General features: G+C 36.7%; 1 protein-coding gene across 1 annotated transcript in view; it reads left to right on the top strand.

The window, feature by feature from the left end:
- Positions 1-19,925, top strand: part of DNAJC1 (DnaJ heat shock protein family (Hsp40) member C1) — a 93,914-nt gene that overhangs the window by 51,242 nt on the left and 22,747 nt on the right. Inside the window, exons 7-8 of the mRNA XM_021387940.1 lie at positions 536-626; positions 9,918-10,084. Of these exons, the coding sequence (XP_021243615.1) occupies positions 536-626; positions 9,918-10,084 (258 nt within the window). The remainder of the gene's footprint in view (positions 1-535; positions 627-9,917; positions 10,085-19,925) is intronic.

Below are 19,925 nucleotides of genomic sequence, written 5' to 3' on the forward strand. Positions count from 1 at the left end.
GATTAGAATCTAATTCTTCAGAGAAAAAGGAAACTTGGTTTTCATTTTTAGCACTTCAATAGCATTTTGAAAGATGTAAGAGTAAAAAAGAGTAAGTTAGTATTACCTTAATGAGTTCATGTTAAGAAGATTGCTGTCTGGCAGTTGCCTTGGTTTGTCCCTGCACGCACTGCTCTCATTTAAAATTCTGCTTTCTTCCTTAAACTTCCAGATTGCTGATGTGAGTGAAGTGGGTGCATGCACTATTAAAAAAAACTGTTGCTAGTGATCAGAAATGTTTTCCTAACCACTTTCCTTTTTAGATTGTCAGTAAGCATCGTAACCTGTAACATCAATGCTATTACATTAAAGCCTTTATTACAGAAAAAATTCCACATTCTAAGTCAATGGTTTATGTACTGAAAAATCCTGTATTTCAAGGAAGCAAATGTATCTTAATATTTTTTGGGGGAGGTTAAATGAAAAATTAAAACAGAGCCATTGCAATAACTTGTTTGTATAAGGATGCTAATGTCATTGCAACATTTTCTTAAAGGATGCCAGACAATTATATGTAGAATATAAAGAAACAAAAATGAAGGAGAAAGAAGATGCCCTGGCTAAGGCTGAACTTGAAACACTTCAGAGTGAGTTTTTACCACTGTCTTAATAAACAAAGATGTAATATAATCTACCTACTCAGCGAGATGTATGTGAACAAATGTTTTTATAATCTACAGTATGTGCTTTATTTATTTCTGTAGGGCTGTTAAACTTAAATTAGCTTTAAATTCTGTGGCTGTAATTTCAAAGTATGCTGCTGGCTTGCTTCTACAGAAGCATAAACTCAGTTTATAGTTAGGTAGTATCAAGGAAAGTATGCTTTGCTAGAAGTGTTGCTTTACAGGAGAGGGTAACCTCAAAAGCATAGATCTTGAAGTATAGAATTTTAGAAGTGACCTCTGCATTTTGAGCATTCCTGTGTTATTTTTTTCTGTAAATACTTTGTACTATTTTTATGTAAATTGAGCTGATTTTTGTGATACATATAGAAAGTGAAAGTAATTTGAATTTCCAGAAGAATTGAGTGCTGTGTTTGGAGAGGGATTCTTGCTGTTGTTGAAGTAAATGTCTTAAAAGTCTTTGCGCTTTTACAAAAGACCAGAAAAGGCAATTAGCATTTCCCATAATAAAGTATTCAGAATAATTATAGGTGACTTCCTTTTCTTCTTTCAGTTATTTCCTTTAGAGAGTGATTAAACCTACCCTCTTCTGATGACAATTCTAAAAGATTTTTGTTTCTGTTTTTATGTGCTTGCTTTATTTTCTATACTTAAGTGCATGCTTTTAAGTTCTTCTATTCTGACAAGTGCATTGAGTCCCCTATAATACTTTACTAGCTTTGAGTACACATAGGCCTTTAGGCATTTAAAATACAGCTGCATTTTTGTATTTACAAAATAGCTTAATTTTATAAAATCCGTAACAAGATGAAGCTTGAGCAGTAATTCCTAACTTAACTGTAGATAAATGTTCTTTTTTTTTGAGAAAACAGGTAATACTTAGCATCACACTGAACACTAGGGACCCTGGCCAAATCTGGCAGGATAGTGCATTTAGCGCTTGCTGGGGGGGTCTGCAGTTATGTTTGAGATACTGATCAAAAAATGGGCCCTTGAAATGGGTCTTCAGTTATGTTAAAAATTTGTTAAATTGCCAGATAGAGATGTATTGCATTTTTCAGCGTAAATGGGGCGTGTTCTTCTTCATTTAAATCCATGAGCTACTTTGTATATATTGTTTTACAACGATTAATTTTGAAAACAGAAGTGCAAATGAAAGTGTGAGGTCATTAAAATTGTTCTTTGTGTGTTTCTGTGTTTCAGTGAAGTGCCATTTGTGAACTTTCCAATAGTCCTTATCTGTGCAGATCTGCCAGGTGTCATGTGAGAGTTACTGCTTTTACCTCCTCTTCCATGGGCCTCTGCCAGTAGCAATACTTACACTGAGAGGTGCAGGTTTGGTGCCCTTACCCCCTCCAGGTCTCTCATGAATTGTTGCAGAAGCAGTGCCCTGTCCTCTGTCACATCAGGGTGTGACCTGGCATCTGATCCCCCTGTCTGTCAGGAGACCTGATGTCACACATCTGGAGCAAGAGGAGGGATTGGTAGTCACCACCTGTAATTATGGAGTTTGAAATAGGGCATAGAATCAATTTGATCAACTACAGCAGTGCTATTGCTGAGTAACAGAATGAGCCATCAATTGCTTTTTCCGAAAGAAATGATATTTCCAAGAGAAAAACAAGTGGTGCTTCTATGCTTCTGTATGAGAAAAACAAAACAAAACATTTTTTTTCCTGAACCATGCAAAGCATCTGCTAACATTGTTTATTTCATTATATTGTTCTTCATTGTCCTCTTTGGAATAGCATAACAAGGTCGTAAATCATCAAATGTGCATTTGGTGATCACTTGCCCCCATTCTTAATTTTAGAGACAATCCATGGAGTGTGAGTTCCTAATAACAGTTCCATCTATCTAATTGAGTAAATGCATCTCATGCAGATTAGCAATAGCTGCTTTACAGTGCTTGTTTTTTCATGACCTAATTGCTAGTTTACCCCCATGTCTGTCTGCTTTCCTGCTGAAAATGTTCAGTCATCTGTAGGCGCCTTGAACTAAAACCGGAGAAGGATATCAGAGGAAGAAAACACACTTTGCCAAGCAGGAGAAAGAGGATGGTACTGAGATGCCATTAAAGTGCTATATTTGGTAGGGAGGGTGAAAAAGTATTTTCTTGGTAGATCAAAGTTGTGCATAATTCTGACTGACTTTGTCAGTACTTTTGCAGTATTTATGTTATCGCTTCTCAATCCATTCAAAACACTCATTACTCCTGGATATAGCACCTTTACAATTTACCTTGCAAAATACAGCAACTAATGGTACAGACTTTATTTCTAGGAAATACATTTTTTTTGTGTGCAATTACAGATACCTATGTGTTTTAGCCACCAAAGTAGAAATGGATTGCCTTAGATTTTTTAATGTCCTTTTTACATTTATGTACCAGAACACAAAATTCCTTTTAAAATGAAAGTGCTTTAATTAATGTAACTGTTACCTTTTCCCTTTCTAGTACTGTCACACTTGAGTATAATCTCTGCATCTGGCAATGATAAGTCTTGTTTTTTGTAGTCATGGGATGTGAAATAATATGTATATATATTACCTGAGCTGGCTAATGGTTAAGGTGAAAATATAAACATACATTGTCAGGACAGATGACTCTGCCACTTCTCAAACTTGAATCACAAAGTTTCAGTAGTTACGAAGACCAATTCTAGCAGTTGTACTGGCTGCTCCTGGAGTATGAAGTGCTTTCAATTGCATCCATTTTGGTGGAAAATACATCAATTTTTATTTCTTTATGCTTAACCCTGGTAGTGCTCTTACTTTATTTTCTTACTTTTTTTTCCTGCCCCCCAATGCGAAGGTTATGAATATCACAATGGTACCCACCTAGCTGACCAAGGGAGTCCAGTTGACGTAATCTTTTTGGATGTCAGCGCAGCTTTCAACACTGATTTTCACAATATCCTTCTGGGCAAGATATGCAGCTTGACAAAACCATAATGCAGTGGGTGAGCAACTGACTGATGGGTTGGACTCAAAGGGTTATAGTAAATGGAGTTACATCAGCCTGGCAGCCAGTCACTAGTGGGGTTCTGCAGGGCTCTATTTTGGGACCAGTTCTCAGTAAGGTTTTCATCAGTGTTTTGGATGCAGGACTTCGGAATGTATACTAAGCCAGTTTGCATACAATGCTAAATTGAGAGGATCTGAGGTCCCTTGGTTTGTTCAGCCCAGAGAAGAGGAGGCCTCATTATGGCCTACAGCTCCTCACTATATTATTTAAACAATTAATTTTAGTGTTACACAGTTGTAACTTAATTTTAGTGTGGATTTCTCTAGCTTTCAGGTTTTTATTATTAGCATTTGTCAGTGCTTAAAATAAGAACTTGTCTTTATCTGCAGATTTTCTTTATATAAAAGCATTTCTTTAGCCCTTAATTTCTATGGCTTTTCTGTACTGAATTGTTTTCCAGTATAGCTGCAGATATTGGACCCTGGCTTTGTACATAGTGTTCTAACATTTGCCATCTTCTGATTATAAAATCATGTTTCTAGTGTTATCACTGTTCTGTTTACAGAATCACAGATTACATTAGCTCCCCAGCTCTGATAGCTCATTTCTGATCACCTGTGCTACCGTAACTTTAAGCTCTTACATCAAAGGTTCCCTGCACTCATTGCGTTTAAGTGCAGATATGGCCTGTGATCCTAAGCTGTGTAATTTACTTTATTGGTGATCCAAAATGCTTTTGATTTGAAAAATCCCAGACTGCCAGCCGGTCTGTGTTCCTAAATCTTACTGTAGTTTCCTCTTCACTGTAAACGATTTTACCCAAGTTTATGTAATCCAGCAATATACTGAAGGTGACTTTTCATTTATTTCCAAATGATAAACATGTTGGATAATTGTGTTTAGTATTAATCCCTGCCAAAGTGCAGTGTTCACATGCCTGTTCAGCGGTGAGTTGCTGACAGTAGGTTCGGAGAAAATTATTTCATATAATGCATGCTGGTTTTTTTTGTTAGCGTGGGTGTGAATGTTCTGATCACTTAATTGTTACCTCTGAAGCCTATTTATGGCAAACTAAGTATCATCTGTTTCACTGACTGTTTTTGCAGGCCTGCCAAAGGGATTCTGAACTTGCAGATCAGGTGCTTTTTCCAGTTGTATCAGCTAGTCTGTGTGATACCTCTCCCTGCAAAACTTGCTTCAGATCTTACAAAAAAAAATATTCATCTTAACAATTTTACGAGGTTTGCTTGAAAGAGGCACATGTGTTTCATTTTATGTTTGCTACAAAGCAGACTAGTTAGTTCTTGAATATTAAATGCTTAATCCTAGCCCTTTCTTATTACAGGTTGAGGTATTTGGGGAGAACGAGAAACTTGGGGAAGAATGAGTATTCAGAGGAGAGATGAAAGGCATCAAGCCCTTGTGGAGCATTTTTATGAAGTTGAGAGTATATTCATCACTAAGTATGCTTTTAGTCTGCTTGCTCAATCAAAAATAAGCTAACTTCTCAGATGCAGTACAGCACATGTATTTATCTGACTCCGATGCATTCATGTAGTCTCATTGATTTTATTATGAATACAAAAATGTGTATTTTTTATATTTGCCCCATAATTTCAATATTGAATTTGTTTGCTTAGTTTTTTCAGTAGACAGTCTAAACTTCAAGACATTTTTTCCAGACTTTTGGATCTGTTGTATTACATCTGACCATTGCTGTACATGGCAAGTGATTTTTTTGTGTCATGTTTAAGCAAATTTTAATGCTGTAAGTGCTTGTTTGTCTTTTATAGTTACGTAGGTAAGTGAACAGTGTTGAAAGAAAAGAAGATTGCAATGCAGTATCTTAGTGACATGCCAAAACAATGCTTGCTGTCTACGTGTGTTTGTTCTTGCTTATCAACACATGGTATAACAGTCAATATCCTTGCTTTCTATGATTTTCAAGACATCATTGTCTTTTCTCTGCAAGTTTTTCTTGATGCTGAAATGGAAGGCTTATAGGCCTTGCTGAGAGAGGGAACTCCAGCTTCATCTCTCATACCTTCTTTGCTGAAGTTCAGCACCTTTTTTTCCCCTTTCTTCTTTCCTATATGTAGTAGTCGAGTCTTTTTTTCTTCAAAATTTTTAAATGCTCTTAGAATTCTTTAGGGTTACATCATCTGACAGGTAAAATTAGGATATAGTCTTGTGAAAACTTTAAAATATGGATTCCTGGTATTTTTTACTAGAGAGGTGCTATTATTACATGGTACTCTTAGTCCAAAATTCTAGGTGCTTCTTTATTGTCTGATTGTCTATTGCTGATAGATCCTAAAGCAAATAACCATTAGCCAAACACTATTAATTCTGCCATAGATACAGTAAAATTAATGTGGTAACAAGGCAGAAGGACTAACAAGTCCAAATTATCTGCAAGTCATTCATCAGACTTCAATACCTGAATCATTATGCCATAAACCAACAAAACATCTAGGCAGTACAGGAATAGTGTTGAAGGCCTTTAGGAACAGTGAGTACTGCACAGGTAAGACAGTTAGCTAATTGTTATGCGTTAAGGATCCCACTGATGGGTTTCTTGTACACTGTTTAAACGTAGCAGACAAATTATATCTCTTTTTGTTAACCATAAGAAATTAAATGCACGGTGAAATTTAATCTTCTAGTGAATAACTATAGTTGTATTGGTGGAAAATACGGAAACTTAATATCCTTGTGGTATGAATTCAGCAGATGATAAATTAATTTTTCCAACTGCAGAAGGACTAGTCGTATGAAGAAGTCAATTCATGGAATATAGCAATCAAGCAATATTCATGGTGCTTATGATATTGGATTATCCATTTACTTCTTGCTGCCACCTTTTTTTTTAATTCTACCTAATAAACTAGAAGAGTTAGTACACTATATCTTTACAATTAAAATATATAATATTCACAGAATATAGCAGTGAGAGTAAGCTATTCGTTTACCCTGTTGAACTTGAAATCTGGATCTGGTTTCACCAAGACCATCCATCTCCACTGCATTTAGTTGTGTGAGCACCAGTAACTCTAGTCATAATTCAGGTCCACTGGATATTGATGCCCCCATGGGGCATAGGAGTCTAGCTGGGCCTGATGGCTGCATAGTCTAAACCCAGCACCATTAGGAAATGACAATATTAAGGGAATACCTGTGTTTCAAAACTTCATATCACATCTTAAGATTGTAGTTGTGGCAGCAGCATCAGGCCTGGTTGTCTGTCAGGCCTTAGCTGGTACAGGATTCAGCTCTTGAGGCATCATTTAATACACCGAAAACCCAATCTTTATTCTTTTCAGAGAAAAGCTGCAAGTCAGGTCAGGAGTGTCTTTTGGTTTTCCAGCTGAAGTGCTGATAATGAAAAGATAGCATAGAAACAGATAGGTTTTCTTCTTAGGTGTCTGCTGTGGACTTCTCATGTTCAGCAGGATTGAATTTCAGTGATCTGTTTCCTTTTCTCCATCTTCACTCGAAAGAAGCACAGTGCTCGGTTGCCTTAAGTTGAAGCTTAGTATTGTGCATCATTATTCTGGGATTGTTCAGTCTGGAGAAGAGGAGGCTCAGGGGAGACCTTATCGCTCTCTGTAACTACCTGAAGGGAGGTTGTAGTGAGCTGGGGGTCAGCCTCTTCTCTCTTGTAACTAGTGACAGGATGAGGGAGAATGGCTTCAAGTTGCGCCAGGAGAGATTTAGGCTGGACATTAGGAAGTACTACTTTTCTGAAAGAGTGGTCAGGCGCTGGAATGGGCTGCCCAGGGAGGTGGTGGAGTCACCATCCCTGGAGGTGTTCAAGAAATGTTTAGATGTTGTGTTGAGAGACATGGCTTAGTGGGGTTATTGGTGGTAGGTGGATGGTTGGACTAGGTGATCTTGTAGGTCTTTTCCAACCTTCGTGATTCTGTGATTACTTCTGAACAGCACTTTTCGTAAGTGTACAAAAAACAAGTTTTTACTGGCAATACTTGAAGTCCATTAACATTCCACCTAAAGTCTTAATGTGCCATTATTTTTAAATCATAAATACTCCCCCTATCTATCTCTAAATAGTAAATATTCACCTGGCTTTTGAAAATTCTGAGTTGAAACCTTTTTCAATGAGTTTTGGGGAGCCCTGTGTCAAAGGTGCTGTGACTTCAGTTCTGTTTGTTTTTTTTTAATTCAGTATGTGTGACAGCCATTGTGGAATGTAAAGGATATGCCAAACTCTTTCATCTTTTAGTATCCACATGGGAGAAAGCGGAGACAGGTTTTTTAATTCTAGTTGAGTGGTTGTTTGAGAATGTACAGCCATCTTCTCTAGGCAAGATTTCTCTTTCCTTTAGTGGTTAAACAGAAGGATGTCTTATCTGCTTTAAGTCTTCCTCTCACTCATCTGTCTGAAGAAAGCCTGGATACTGGCTTTAATAGTGGGTTTTAAAGTGGGATGCTGTGCCTTCTGGAAATACTGTTACTGTTAGAATTAATTCTAGAAGTAAAGAAGGAGCCTCGGTGACCTATTTAGAGGCTAGACTCTAATTTTTGATGTTAAAGTTAAATGTGTTCAGACTTTAGCTATTTGCATCTTTTGAGAGGGAAAATTAGCAAACAGTAACTTAAGAGGTGCAAAACACATGAAAAATCAACTGTATCAGTGTGTTCACTGTTAAGTAATTCCAAGTGACCACTTGTGGTATACTTAATTATTTTCCAGGGTTGAAATACAGTGATGGAAATTGTCACTTAAGGTAACTTCCTAGAATACTTTTGTTGATGTATTTGCAGTAAGTAGTTTGTGAAGTCATTGTTACTTGTCCTCATAAATCTGAGACTGGCTTCAGAAGCTACTGCATGCAGTGGCTTTGGAGAAAAATGACAACCATTGATGTATATGACTGTTTTTAAAAAAAAAAAAAAAAAATTACCTTTTGAAATAGGCAAAAAATTTTGCACCAGTATTGTCGAGACTATTCATGCTCCAGTCACTGTTTTTGTGAGTATTCAATTCCCAGGAGTGTGTTTGTCAAGTACCTGAAACATATCTACCATATCTCCAATGCTTTCCTCGTATGTATAGCATTAAGAAAAGGGATTCTGTGGCAGTGTCTGTAGGGAGCTGTTGTCCTCTTTAGATATTTAAAAAAAAAAAAAAAAATTCATGAAAAGCAGACTTTTTTAGCTGCTTGGGATAAAATTGGGGTATGGTTGCAAAGGCAGGTAGATGTACGCTGATCTCATAGCTCACTGCTGCTGGAAAGTGTGGATCTCCTCTTTCTTTCCCACCATCTTTAACTGATTTAGCTATTTTCTTTTTGTTTAGAGTGTGAAGGGGTGAATTCCTACTGGATTAGTGAATTGAATTTGTTTATTAATGACTGGATGGCTGTCAAAGCAGAAAAAGGAGCACACAGGCATGCAGTAGGGAGCGAAAAGTGGAAGCGGCACAGAACTGCTAAAACTGGAGGGGGAGAAATAAGAAAAGGGGGGAAAAAAAGAACAAACTCTCAGATGTACCTGAACCTTCAAAGTGCTTTTGGGTACTCTAGCTTCTTTTTCTTTCTGATCCTCTTATTTCCTAGAGATCTGGCGATTTTCAGTTAACCTTGAGGCTTTCTTTTCATGTAGTATAGTGGATCTATTTTCAGTTACAGGATTTTAGGTTGTTGTTGTCCCTCCTTCCTTGGTATCCCTTGATTTGCTGATCTTGTTAAATACTATTTGAAGGACAGTGAGAAGCAGAAAAGAGTGGTCAGTTTGGTAAATGAAGTTCAACATTTAAGCATTCCTAAAGGTATGATAACAGACCTATTTATAGTTGGTAGAATCTGAGAACGGTGAAGCTTTTACTCAACACAGCTAACCATAAAATAATACAGAACCGTCTAAAGCTCACTTTTCTGCCTTTGCTGTTTTCATTTTAAAGCTAGCAAGGCTTTAGAAATCTTGTAACCACTCCCTGTGCTTTTGCTTCTACTAATCTTAATTGTCAGATCGTGTAGCAGTGATGGGAGCTAGCTGTGTTTTTGAGGTGCTCTACATTTGGCACTCTTAAGTCATAGCTGCAGGTAAAAGTGGCACTAAGTATATACATTGCTATTTACTTTTCATAAAAAAAAAAAATTATGCAATGTTCTAAGTTATCTATTTTACAAAGAAACTGAAGACCCTTCCAAAATGAAAACTGACTATAGCATTTGGAGTCGAGGAGCTAAGCCTGCTTCGGAATTATACTTCTCTGAGGTATTTGAAGCATTACTTTTTCTTGTTTCTTTTCTTTTTCTGTATAGAGGAGAAGAAGCCTAAAGTCAAGAAACCGAAATCTGAATTCCCTGTATACACTGTTCTGGAATCAAGTGCATACATACCATCATATGACCATGGAGCTTCTATTGAAGAGATCGAGGAACAGATGGATGACTGGTTGGGAAACAGGAACAGGACACACAAAAAGAAGGCAAGTTTGAAATCTTTAATGTAGTTATATATTTTAAATGTTTTCATTTGCTTGCCTCTTAAGAAAATTGAATGATATATATTTGTGTATCATTGAAGTCTAGAGAAATTTTAATTGTAGGAGAGATTTTATCAATGTTCAGTGTAATTTGTGTATTGATACTGGAAATGTTGTTATAGTAAGATGTAGTTCATTAAATCATATGAAAGCTCTCTATGGCTTCTAATATAAATACTATTCTTGTTCACTAGAAATTAGTAGAACATAGTGCTGTCTGGTTCCATGGAGCTTGTTTCTCTCTCTTAATTGCAGTTAATAATATTTTGCTTTCCAGAATACATTCTTCTCTGTTTAAAAAAAAAAAAAAATTCTTAATATCTACATACGTTACCTTTTGATTATGAAAATCCTTATGTATTTTGTATATTTGATCTGACTTACAATATAATGTACACCTACTGTTAAGATTCTTGCTGCTTAGAGGTCAAGGTTCTTACAGGCCGTTACTGTGGTTAACTTCTGGTAAATTTTATTAAAACATACTGGCTCGAAAATGTATAGTTTTCATCTTAGAACTGAGTTATACAGATGGCAGGAAAAAACATGTTGTAAATTGGTCTCCTTACTTGAAAATCTGCCTTGCTTGACAGGCTGAGATGGGAAGGATTGTGTTCAGGGTGAAGTTAGAGCAACATGTTGACTTCAGTGTCAAGATAGTGAAAGAAGTTCCTGCTGTTGTCTGTTTATTGTGTCCTGAAGATTTTCTTACTCTTTGGTTGTTTTCAAGCCTGTGAAAAACACTGTCTCCTTTCTTAGCCAGACATAATTTTTTTACTAAAATAATTTACATTTTGCAAATCAAAGTTAATCATCTGCCAGTATTGTATTCCCAAGTTTTGCAACTTCTCAGTTGCCAAGCTTCTTGTTGTATGTTTTTATGCCTTTTAATTCTCTTTTTCTATCTTATTTAGTACATTTACATTATGTTTACTTTTATATTTCTGTGACAAATTTCTTCTTCAAAAAGCTTAGCTTTTGACTTCCATGTAAGGAATTGAAACTCTGAATCCTTACACACTGGAGCATAGTTACACCCACTTTTTCTAAGCAGGAACTCCTGTCCTTAACTCTGAGATAAGCTGTCTGGAAGTTAAGAGGGTATGTTTACAGTCATTGCTTTGCGTACCTCAATGCAAGAAGTCCTTGTGGCTGGAGTCTTTCCTTGGATTTCCATGGAAGTCTTTCTTTGGATTTTCATTGAATGAGACTGAGCCTATTCCATCTATAATTTTGCACCTTCATCACAGAGAGAGTAGAAAGTGTGTCTTCAGAGACACTGCTAAGGGAACAAAAGTTGTATGTTCATCCTTTCAGACATAAGACTCACAGAAATGAAAACATCTTTATGAACTCTTATTAGAAGGTAAGTAACTTGTTTTTCTACACTTATTTGTGGAGGTTCAGTGTTAAAGCTGATCAGATTGATTCATGAGTTTATTTTTTGAATTGCATTCTGTTACAAATGGGGCTAACATTTTAGAGACTGTCAGGCAGTTTGAAAGTATACTGTCTAGGTAAGGTATTTTACTTGAACAAGCTGTGATGAGGTGTGCTTGACAGCTAACAGCTAAACTGCAGTGCAACATTTGATATAGTAGTACTGAGCAGCAGATCCATCAAATGTACAAAGAATTGGAGAACGTATGTTTACTGGCTGTAGTGGCTTGTAGGAGCCATTTGTATATCAATACAAGGATGCTTATGTCATGTGGCTTGTAATAAGCTCACTGGGAAAATGACTGTACCACAAGTGAATTGTTTCTGACTGTCATTCAGCACATTTTCTGTTTTGGAAAGATATGTTTTCCTCCGCTACACATCACAGATGTGAACGTGGAGAGCATCCCTCTCTTATCTCCTTCCACTTCTTTCATGGACATATAAGTAGTGTGCAACATTCGTGTCTAAGTTTTGCTTGTCTTAGGAAAAAGTTTCTCTTCCATAAAATGTTTTGCCATCAGACGTTTTATTGGGATCATTGTGCTTCACTCATGTGAAAGCTTACTGGGTTTGTGGGTTTTTTGTTTCTTATGTTAGCTTAAGGATGTGCACTACATAAAGTAAACCAGGCCAGGGAGCAGTTACCCATGTGAGAAGATCAAACTGGCTTGATAAAACGGTATGCTACTACGTCATCCATCCATAAATAATATTTTAGATTTGCTGTCCCTCATGCTAGTATCCCAAGTCTAGGTGATTATGTCTGGCTTTACATTGTCCATGAGCTGCTTTGCTTTGTTGTCACTGATTCGTTAGAGGAGTTGCCAGTTATCTGTGGTCTCAGTTTGGAAAGTACTGTACCACACCAACTGCCCAGTTTGAAAGACTGTGTTTGCACTCTTTGGAAAACTATGAATTTAGATGTGTTGAAGCTGTATAAAAGGAAAATTTAGATTTTTATTGTTCTGTCTTCAACAGTAGCCTGGGTATTTCTCTGACATACTCATCTAGGAAGTAACATCATTGAATGAACAGAAAGAATAGATCAGCAATAAAAATAAATTTTGAAAATAGTATGCTCTAAATGGGAAAGGTTGAACAGGTTGTGTTTTAGCCCAGAAAAGTTAAGCTGTTGGGAGTAACTGGATGCATTGTTTTTCCAGTCCATTCCAGGTTGTTTTAGGCAGAAAGGTAATCGCTTCCTGTTACTTACTGTCTTTCACAAATGTATAGAGAAAGAAAGATTAATTTGAAACAAGGAAATTTAAATTCAAATTTGGGAGTGCATGTAGGGGGAGAAACGTAACTAGAGCATGTTACCTTGACCAGGTTTGAAACCTTTTTTTGATTACCTGTCCTATTCCTAAACTACTTCTTTTGAAAATAGTTTGAGCAGACTCGGTTGTATTGGAGAGCTTGGAAATGAAGCAGTGAGACTCCTGAGACTTTTTACTAGATGAGAAGTCATGTACTTAGCTAGCGTTAAGTTGCAAGTTCATGTAACTGTTCACACTGTTCATGCAAACTGCATGACTCAAAGCTGAGAGGAATTGCTAAAAACTCATTCCCACACCAGTGACAAATTCTTTCTGTACTTTGAAGAGTTTCATTACTGTTTTTGTTTGGTTGTTGAATGTTAATACTTCCAGATTAGATCTTTCAAGTTAATAAGAGCAGATAAGCAGCTGAATTTACTTAGCTTGAGCTTCTGATTTTTATTTATTTGTCACCCAAAATGAACTATAAAAAGTGTTCCATGTATGCTTGTTAGGAGTTAAGGCAAATGAAAAGTTTCACGGTCAGCTTCCTTCTAGGTTGTGTTATTTTGTTGGCCTCCATATATTGTTAAGGGCTCCATTACTTTGTAGCTGTTTAACCCTTCACATTCCCCTGGGGCAAGCTGATAAGTAGAGATGGAATTAAAAAGAGCATCTGGATATGTTACATTTGAACTTGTTCTGTCCTTTCTGCAAAAATGTATGTATTTATCATGTCTGGACTCATTCTATTGATGAATCATTTCTAAGTAATTTCTCTCCAAGTGGGATTTCTCTCGTAGTCTTCATTCTGATCAGATTTTACATGATTTGTGACACATGTTTTCATGAGAGTTCATTGTTTATGTGAATAATGTGTTGATGCTGCAGGAAAATCTTGGCCCTTGAGAAATCAATGGGAGGTTTATCATGGTCCTGAATGGGTCCAGGATTATAATTCCTTTTGGTTTGCAAATTCCTCATCTTCTCCCGCTGGAATCTACTCTTCATTCGTCTCTGAAGATAGGATTCCTAGTTCTTCCTCAATGAGGGATGAATACTTTTGACCTTTTGATATTTGCTTGCTCTGTTAAGGGGAAATAAAGGTGGAGAAAGACAGTGCCTGATCCCTTCCAGCTGGACCAGATGTATCGATTAAAAAATCATGTTTCCCATTATTTTTGTTTTTCATATAATCCTGCGGCACTTCTTGGCATTTGGATGTTTTTGATATTGCTGGAACACCTGGCTTGATTCTGCTAAAGTAAGAATAGTAACAACTATTTTTGTGCACAAAGATGGGAAGCTTAAATAGCATACATCTCCTGTATTTTCCACACTTTGGGCTTAAACCTGATTCAGACTCTTTCTAGTTAAAATGCCGTTTGTACTTTTATTTCCTGTGGACCATTCATGCATTGTACTTCATAGATGGGGTGCTGATAACTGAGTCAGTTATCTAATTGTGAAGAGTTTACTTGAAAGGTGACTGTGGAACAATGCTATAAAGTAATAAACTTTCCCCGTAGAAAGTATGTCTCTCCGCTTCATAACTTTATAAGGCAAAATGCTGTACAAATGCTAAATTATTATTCTGTTAGCTTTAAGAGTATGGTTTTGACAATTACATTTTAGTCATTTTATAATCTTGCACATTGCATAATTGCCAGTTAGCCTGCCACCTGCTCTCCTCTGCCTCGAATCTTCCCACATCTGTGCTGCTTTGAAATCTGAGTATGCTTTTTCTTTAGTAGCAAATAACATGGTGCTTGTTCTAATCAGACATCATATGATGGATTACTTGAATACAGTTTCCAGGCTTTTAAAAAATGTTAATGCCTTAAGCAAGTCATTTGTATCTTAGCTGGATTAAGGTGCTGCATAAACCAGATGTTCTAATAAGTTGGTCTTTGAGGGGAAGGGTTACACTGTTTTAGTGTGCTACCTGAGGTCATCTAGTTTTGAAATACTCCATTTTTTTTTCTAAGCAGTGAAACACATATAGTATGTGGTAAGCATGTTTGTATTCTAACTCCCTTTTATTCCTGAGACAGATACACGTGAGCAAGTGGCAATCTGAGGTCGCTCCTGGTGTCCTGCTAGTCTGCCTCGACCCTGACCCAGAGAGATTGCTGTAGGTTGAGAAAGTAAATCACTCTGTATGCCCCTTGAATTTAAGCCTCTATATTGAGACTGCCAGCAACCATACCTGTTAGTGTCAGTTATGATGCTGTTCACTAGGAGCTAGCCTGAGCTCATAATACATTTTAACCTGAACTCCAAACTCTCATCAAATGGTGATGACTTTGAGTCACTATTGATCTGGGCCATATCGAATTTAGTGACCCTGAGGTGAAAATCTCAGTATTCTATTACCAAACCCTTAAGCAATGTAGTTTCACTGAAAAGATAACTTCATTTAAAAAAAAATGAAAATATGCATTAGCACGGTACTGAAAGCGTTAAGTCAGAAGACTCTTGGCTTTCCTGTAGTTTATTATGCTTTGTGTCACTGCAGAAGACGCAGACTTAGCCTGAGTAGAATATCGGTTTTTACACTTCAAAATAACTCTTCAGTGCCCATCCTATAGGTAACTCCTACAGTTTTCTTTTTTACTTCAGAGCGAATGAAATAGCTACTCGCGTCCTACATATACATACTTCTGAAAGTAAGTATTTATGCCTGCCTATATAACGTGCTCAGGCTCTTGCCTGTGCTCAGTGAACAGGTGTAGAACCAAATATACGTCTTTCTTCTGTGGAGCAGAAAGATACTACTAAAACATTCATGGTAACAGTTGAGATGGTGAGGAAAAGGCACTCTTCTGTTACTGTGTTTGCAAAGTAGGTGATAGGACTTTATTTACCAATACAGTAGATGGTCGCCTCAGTTATAAAAAAAAATAAAAAATTGTATGGTTTATTTCATCCCGTACACACATAATATTGATTTTTCTTTCTTTTTCCATTCCCGTTACAAGCCACCAGGTCATAAAGGACACAAGAACACTTGAAAAACTTCAAATTTTTCAAATACCGTATGGAACAGCCAATGGCTTTTGTTGATTTTATGACTAATCTTTTTTGTTTACTTTTGCGACTGTTGAAACAGAGCAGTTTGTTCCTAGCAAAATTAATGCATTTTGCAAATTTCTAGCCAAAGATTGTATTTTTTAAATTTGTTGAGAAAAAATACAATTTTCTGCTTTTTGAATCCTTTTTCCCTGAATACAGAAAATAATGTTTCTTTCAGGCTAGTACCTTAAATATTTATGCCTCTGTGGTCTTTATTTTATACTTGAATGCCTGTAAGGAGAGCAAAGAGTGATTTTTTTTTTCCCCAAATATTATTTTTTGAGTTTTCCTTGGGTACAAGGACCCACATTTCACCTGCAGTATTGAACATGTAATGCCTTTAATTTTCTCAGCTCTTCTGAAGGAAGAATTAAGTTGCAGGATGATTACGACAAATTCTTTGACTAACATCTCAAGTTGGTGTCTTTAGTGGTATGACAGAGATTAAAGAACAAATTGCATTTGTGAATACAAAACAGAGAAAAGAAAATATGCCAGTGATAGGTTCAGAGAAAATGAAGTTGTTATGGCTGGCATAAATGCCAGAAGTGGCTTACAAAAGAGCTAGAGAGTTGGGAGAGTTGTGCCTAAAATATTTCTGGAATAGAAAAAGACTGGGAATAAACACCTGCTAATGTAAGAATGCGGAATTTACGCATTTCCTTTTCTGTCTGTTCGTCTTCGACCTATTATTTTAGGTTGGATAGGTTAACAAAGCATAGGGAAACTTTCTATTTCTTTATGCTTTTATTTATAGAACATATTGGTGTGATTATATGTAATCCAATAATATTCTGCTCTCAAATGCACTGTGTTCATGCTGCCTACAACTAGGTATCGTAATGTATGTGAGCAGGAAGGTTATGCTGTGAACCATTAAGGAGATTATAGAAAATTGAAATATAGTATCAATTATTTGATATGAAAGGGAAAAACCTTGTGTAAAAAGTACATAGTTACATGCACTACTACCAGAATTGTCTAGATTACAAAGGAAACAGACAAAATACATATTTCTGTAAGGATATGTACATTTTTAATATCTAGTAACAATATGATATATAAACACTGTTATGCTACCTTTTTATTTAAAAACAGTGATTAAAAAAGATCAGTGGTGTGTATGTACTAAATTAAGGCCACAATTGATATTTTTCTGACACTTCATGATCTTGAGTTAGTTTTTAATCTTTTTGTCTAATCAAATATAGCACCATAGGTGCTTGTACTGTACGGACTAATACAGTCTAATATCAACACCATGCTGGTGCTGTGTGGTGTCAAGTTATAGCTTCCAGAAGTGATTTATGTGCCTTGCAGCCATAATTCAATCTCACCACAGTTTTACGTGTGCTCTTTTTTATATTTAGTTCTCAGTTTTTGGAACTTTGAAACCACCCAAAAGCTCAAGTTAATTGTTCAAAGTGTTAATCTAAACAGACAGATGTGCAGGGCTTTTCAGTTGCAGGCCTGTTTTAGCACTAGGCAGCGCTGTAACCTCTGTACAGTCACCTACAGTCACCTACAGACAGTGTCCAAACCAGGGCTGTGGAACTCTACAGCTAATGTCAGTTCTGTTACATTAACTGCTAGTGCTCGGGTTGGGTGTCTTAATTTGCTGCATGTCCCAAGCCTTGTTTCATTTCTGAGGCTGATGTGGTCATTGTCTATCGCAGAAAGACTTGGTGGACATAAGAGAAACCTTGAACCTGTGAGTGGTAGGGACTTGATCTTTCCCCATTAGCCATTGAAAATCTGACTCTTGTCATTGGAAGTCTCTCTTCTGATTTGAATCTTGTTTCCATTTTACATAAATTTGCAAGAAGCTGTTCATTTGTAAATACTAGTCTTCATTGCACAGCCTGAGAAGATGTAGGAAGCAGTCACTGGGACTGCTCCAGCTTGGCCCATTTGAGGCCGGGAGGCCCTAGAAATCATGATTTCCCTTGTCAGTGCTCCCTCCTTGTCACCTCCCAAAGTGAGCAGTTGCTCTGGTCTCTAACTTAGAAAGGAAGGGTAGAGGAGTAAGAAGGAGATTACAGTTGTGCCTTTACGGGGTAGAAACTGGAAGAAGTGGAAGTAGTTACTCAGTGTAAGCCTGCCCCATTTGTTCTGGCCCCTCCAACGTAACAGGGAGAGCAATCCAGCTATGACACACTGTATCCTTGAAATTTCACCAGAAAAATGAGAGGTGGGGGCTATATAAATATCTCTGAAATGGGATGTTCATTTGATCCATGACTTAGGGATCAGAAAGAATTTGCATTTTATGGCATTAACTTCTATAGTGCAATTCTCTGGTTCTATTCTCAGCTTTTTGATGTAAATTTAAAACGTTCAGTCTGTTGCAAAATAGTTACTTTTCTTGGTATGAGTTTGGCTGTTTTTAATTGGAGAAAGAAGCTTGCTTCAAATAAATCCAGTTTTAATTTATAATTTAAAGTACATATTAATTTTTCAATATTTCTGTAGTGTCCTTTCCAAACAAACCAGTTTTAGAAAAAAAAAAATCTGATTAGATTCAGCATCTTGCTTTCTTGCACAGTGCTGCTTCTTTCCTTCTCTTCCTGAGAAGACTATGACTATAATGACTTCTGGTCACATTTGTTCATAGAAATTGTCCAGAAATTATAATCTAGGGTACACTCCAGCAACTAAATATACTGAGCGATGTGAGATGTTTGGCTTTTGTTTATCCAGTAAAGATAAATATGTAATCCTGCCTTGCCGAGGAATGACTTAATGCTATTGTCGTAGGCATTCTGCCACTTAGAGATTTTCAGAGAATCTCAATCTGGTTATTAGCCATTTTCTGTATAGCTTTTGACAGGCAAGATGCAGTGCTGAATATATCACCTTTAGTCTTCAAACCCTCTGTTGAGCACACTTAAGCATGCAATCGTATTCTATTTAAATGAATAGGAATTGTGTCCATATTTGAAGTTAAGTGCTCTTTGAATTGGGATGCAAATTATTTGGCCTGAACAATTCTTTATAAAATGTTGCTGTGTAATATATTACTTGCCCAAACCTGCCGAAGAGGAGAGCACTCTTACTGATTATGAGAAATTGTACGCTGCGATTGAGGTTTGTTTTTCATGTTGGCTATGGCACTTCCCAGCATTTTCAATAAAAAAATATGGTGCCTGTGCTTGAGATGCATGTTGTGAAGGAGGGGAGGTTCATGCATCATTTGGAATTGAGTGCGGTTCTGTGAAAGGAAAACCTGTGTTTTGCTGCAGCCCTCGGACTTCCACAAAGTAAGCATGCACTTACTGCATGCACTTAATTATGAAAATAGCAGATTTTATGTGTTGTCTAGCATCAGATTTTTTTTTTTTTTAACATGGATGTGGTTAAGAAACGTTAGCATTCTGACCATCCAGCATTCTTACGCTGGCACTGTCATCTTAATTGTGAGAGAATCTGGGCCTGGGCTCATTTGTTAAAACGCTCACGTGAACAAAGAGAACATAATGCTTCAGTTTTTATGATTTTTCAGGTGATGGTGGCAATTCACATTGGAAATTTGAATTATAACAGAACATAATGTCAGTGGAGAGTCTAGGTAGTAAGTTAGTAACTTAATATTTGTTGTGGGTTTTTCTGTATTAGTATTTTTTTTAAACTAAGCTATGCTTGTCTCTGCTGATACTAATGGATATCCAGGCATGTTTTGCAGCCTTGGGCTTTTTCTTTACTTGCCTTATCTGGAAGATTTGCCTAGTGACAGAACACAAGAAGAATGACGTTAATGGTACCCATTGAAATGGCCAGAAATTGTGGGAGGGAAAATCTGCGTGTGTGAGGAAAGGGAAGGTTAACTTTGATTTTTAATTAGCCCAGACTTCATGTTTATATTCAGTAATTTGACAGGCAGATTCAATATTTATATGTTAAGCAGCTGAAGTACTGTTGCCCTTATTTTCAGTTACACTGTTTCATGATAATTAAGAATAATTTTGAAATTTGGATTTCTCTTGGAAGTGCAGATGTGTGAAGTTGCCATC

Source organism: Numida meleagris, chromosome 2 (genome assembly GCF_002078875.1).
Source record: "Numida meleagris isolate 19003 breed g44 Domestic line chromosome 2, NumMel1.0, whole genome shotgun sequence".
Lineage (NCBI taxonomy): Eukaryota > Metazoa > Chordata > Aves > Galliformes > Numididae > Numida > Numida meleagris.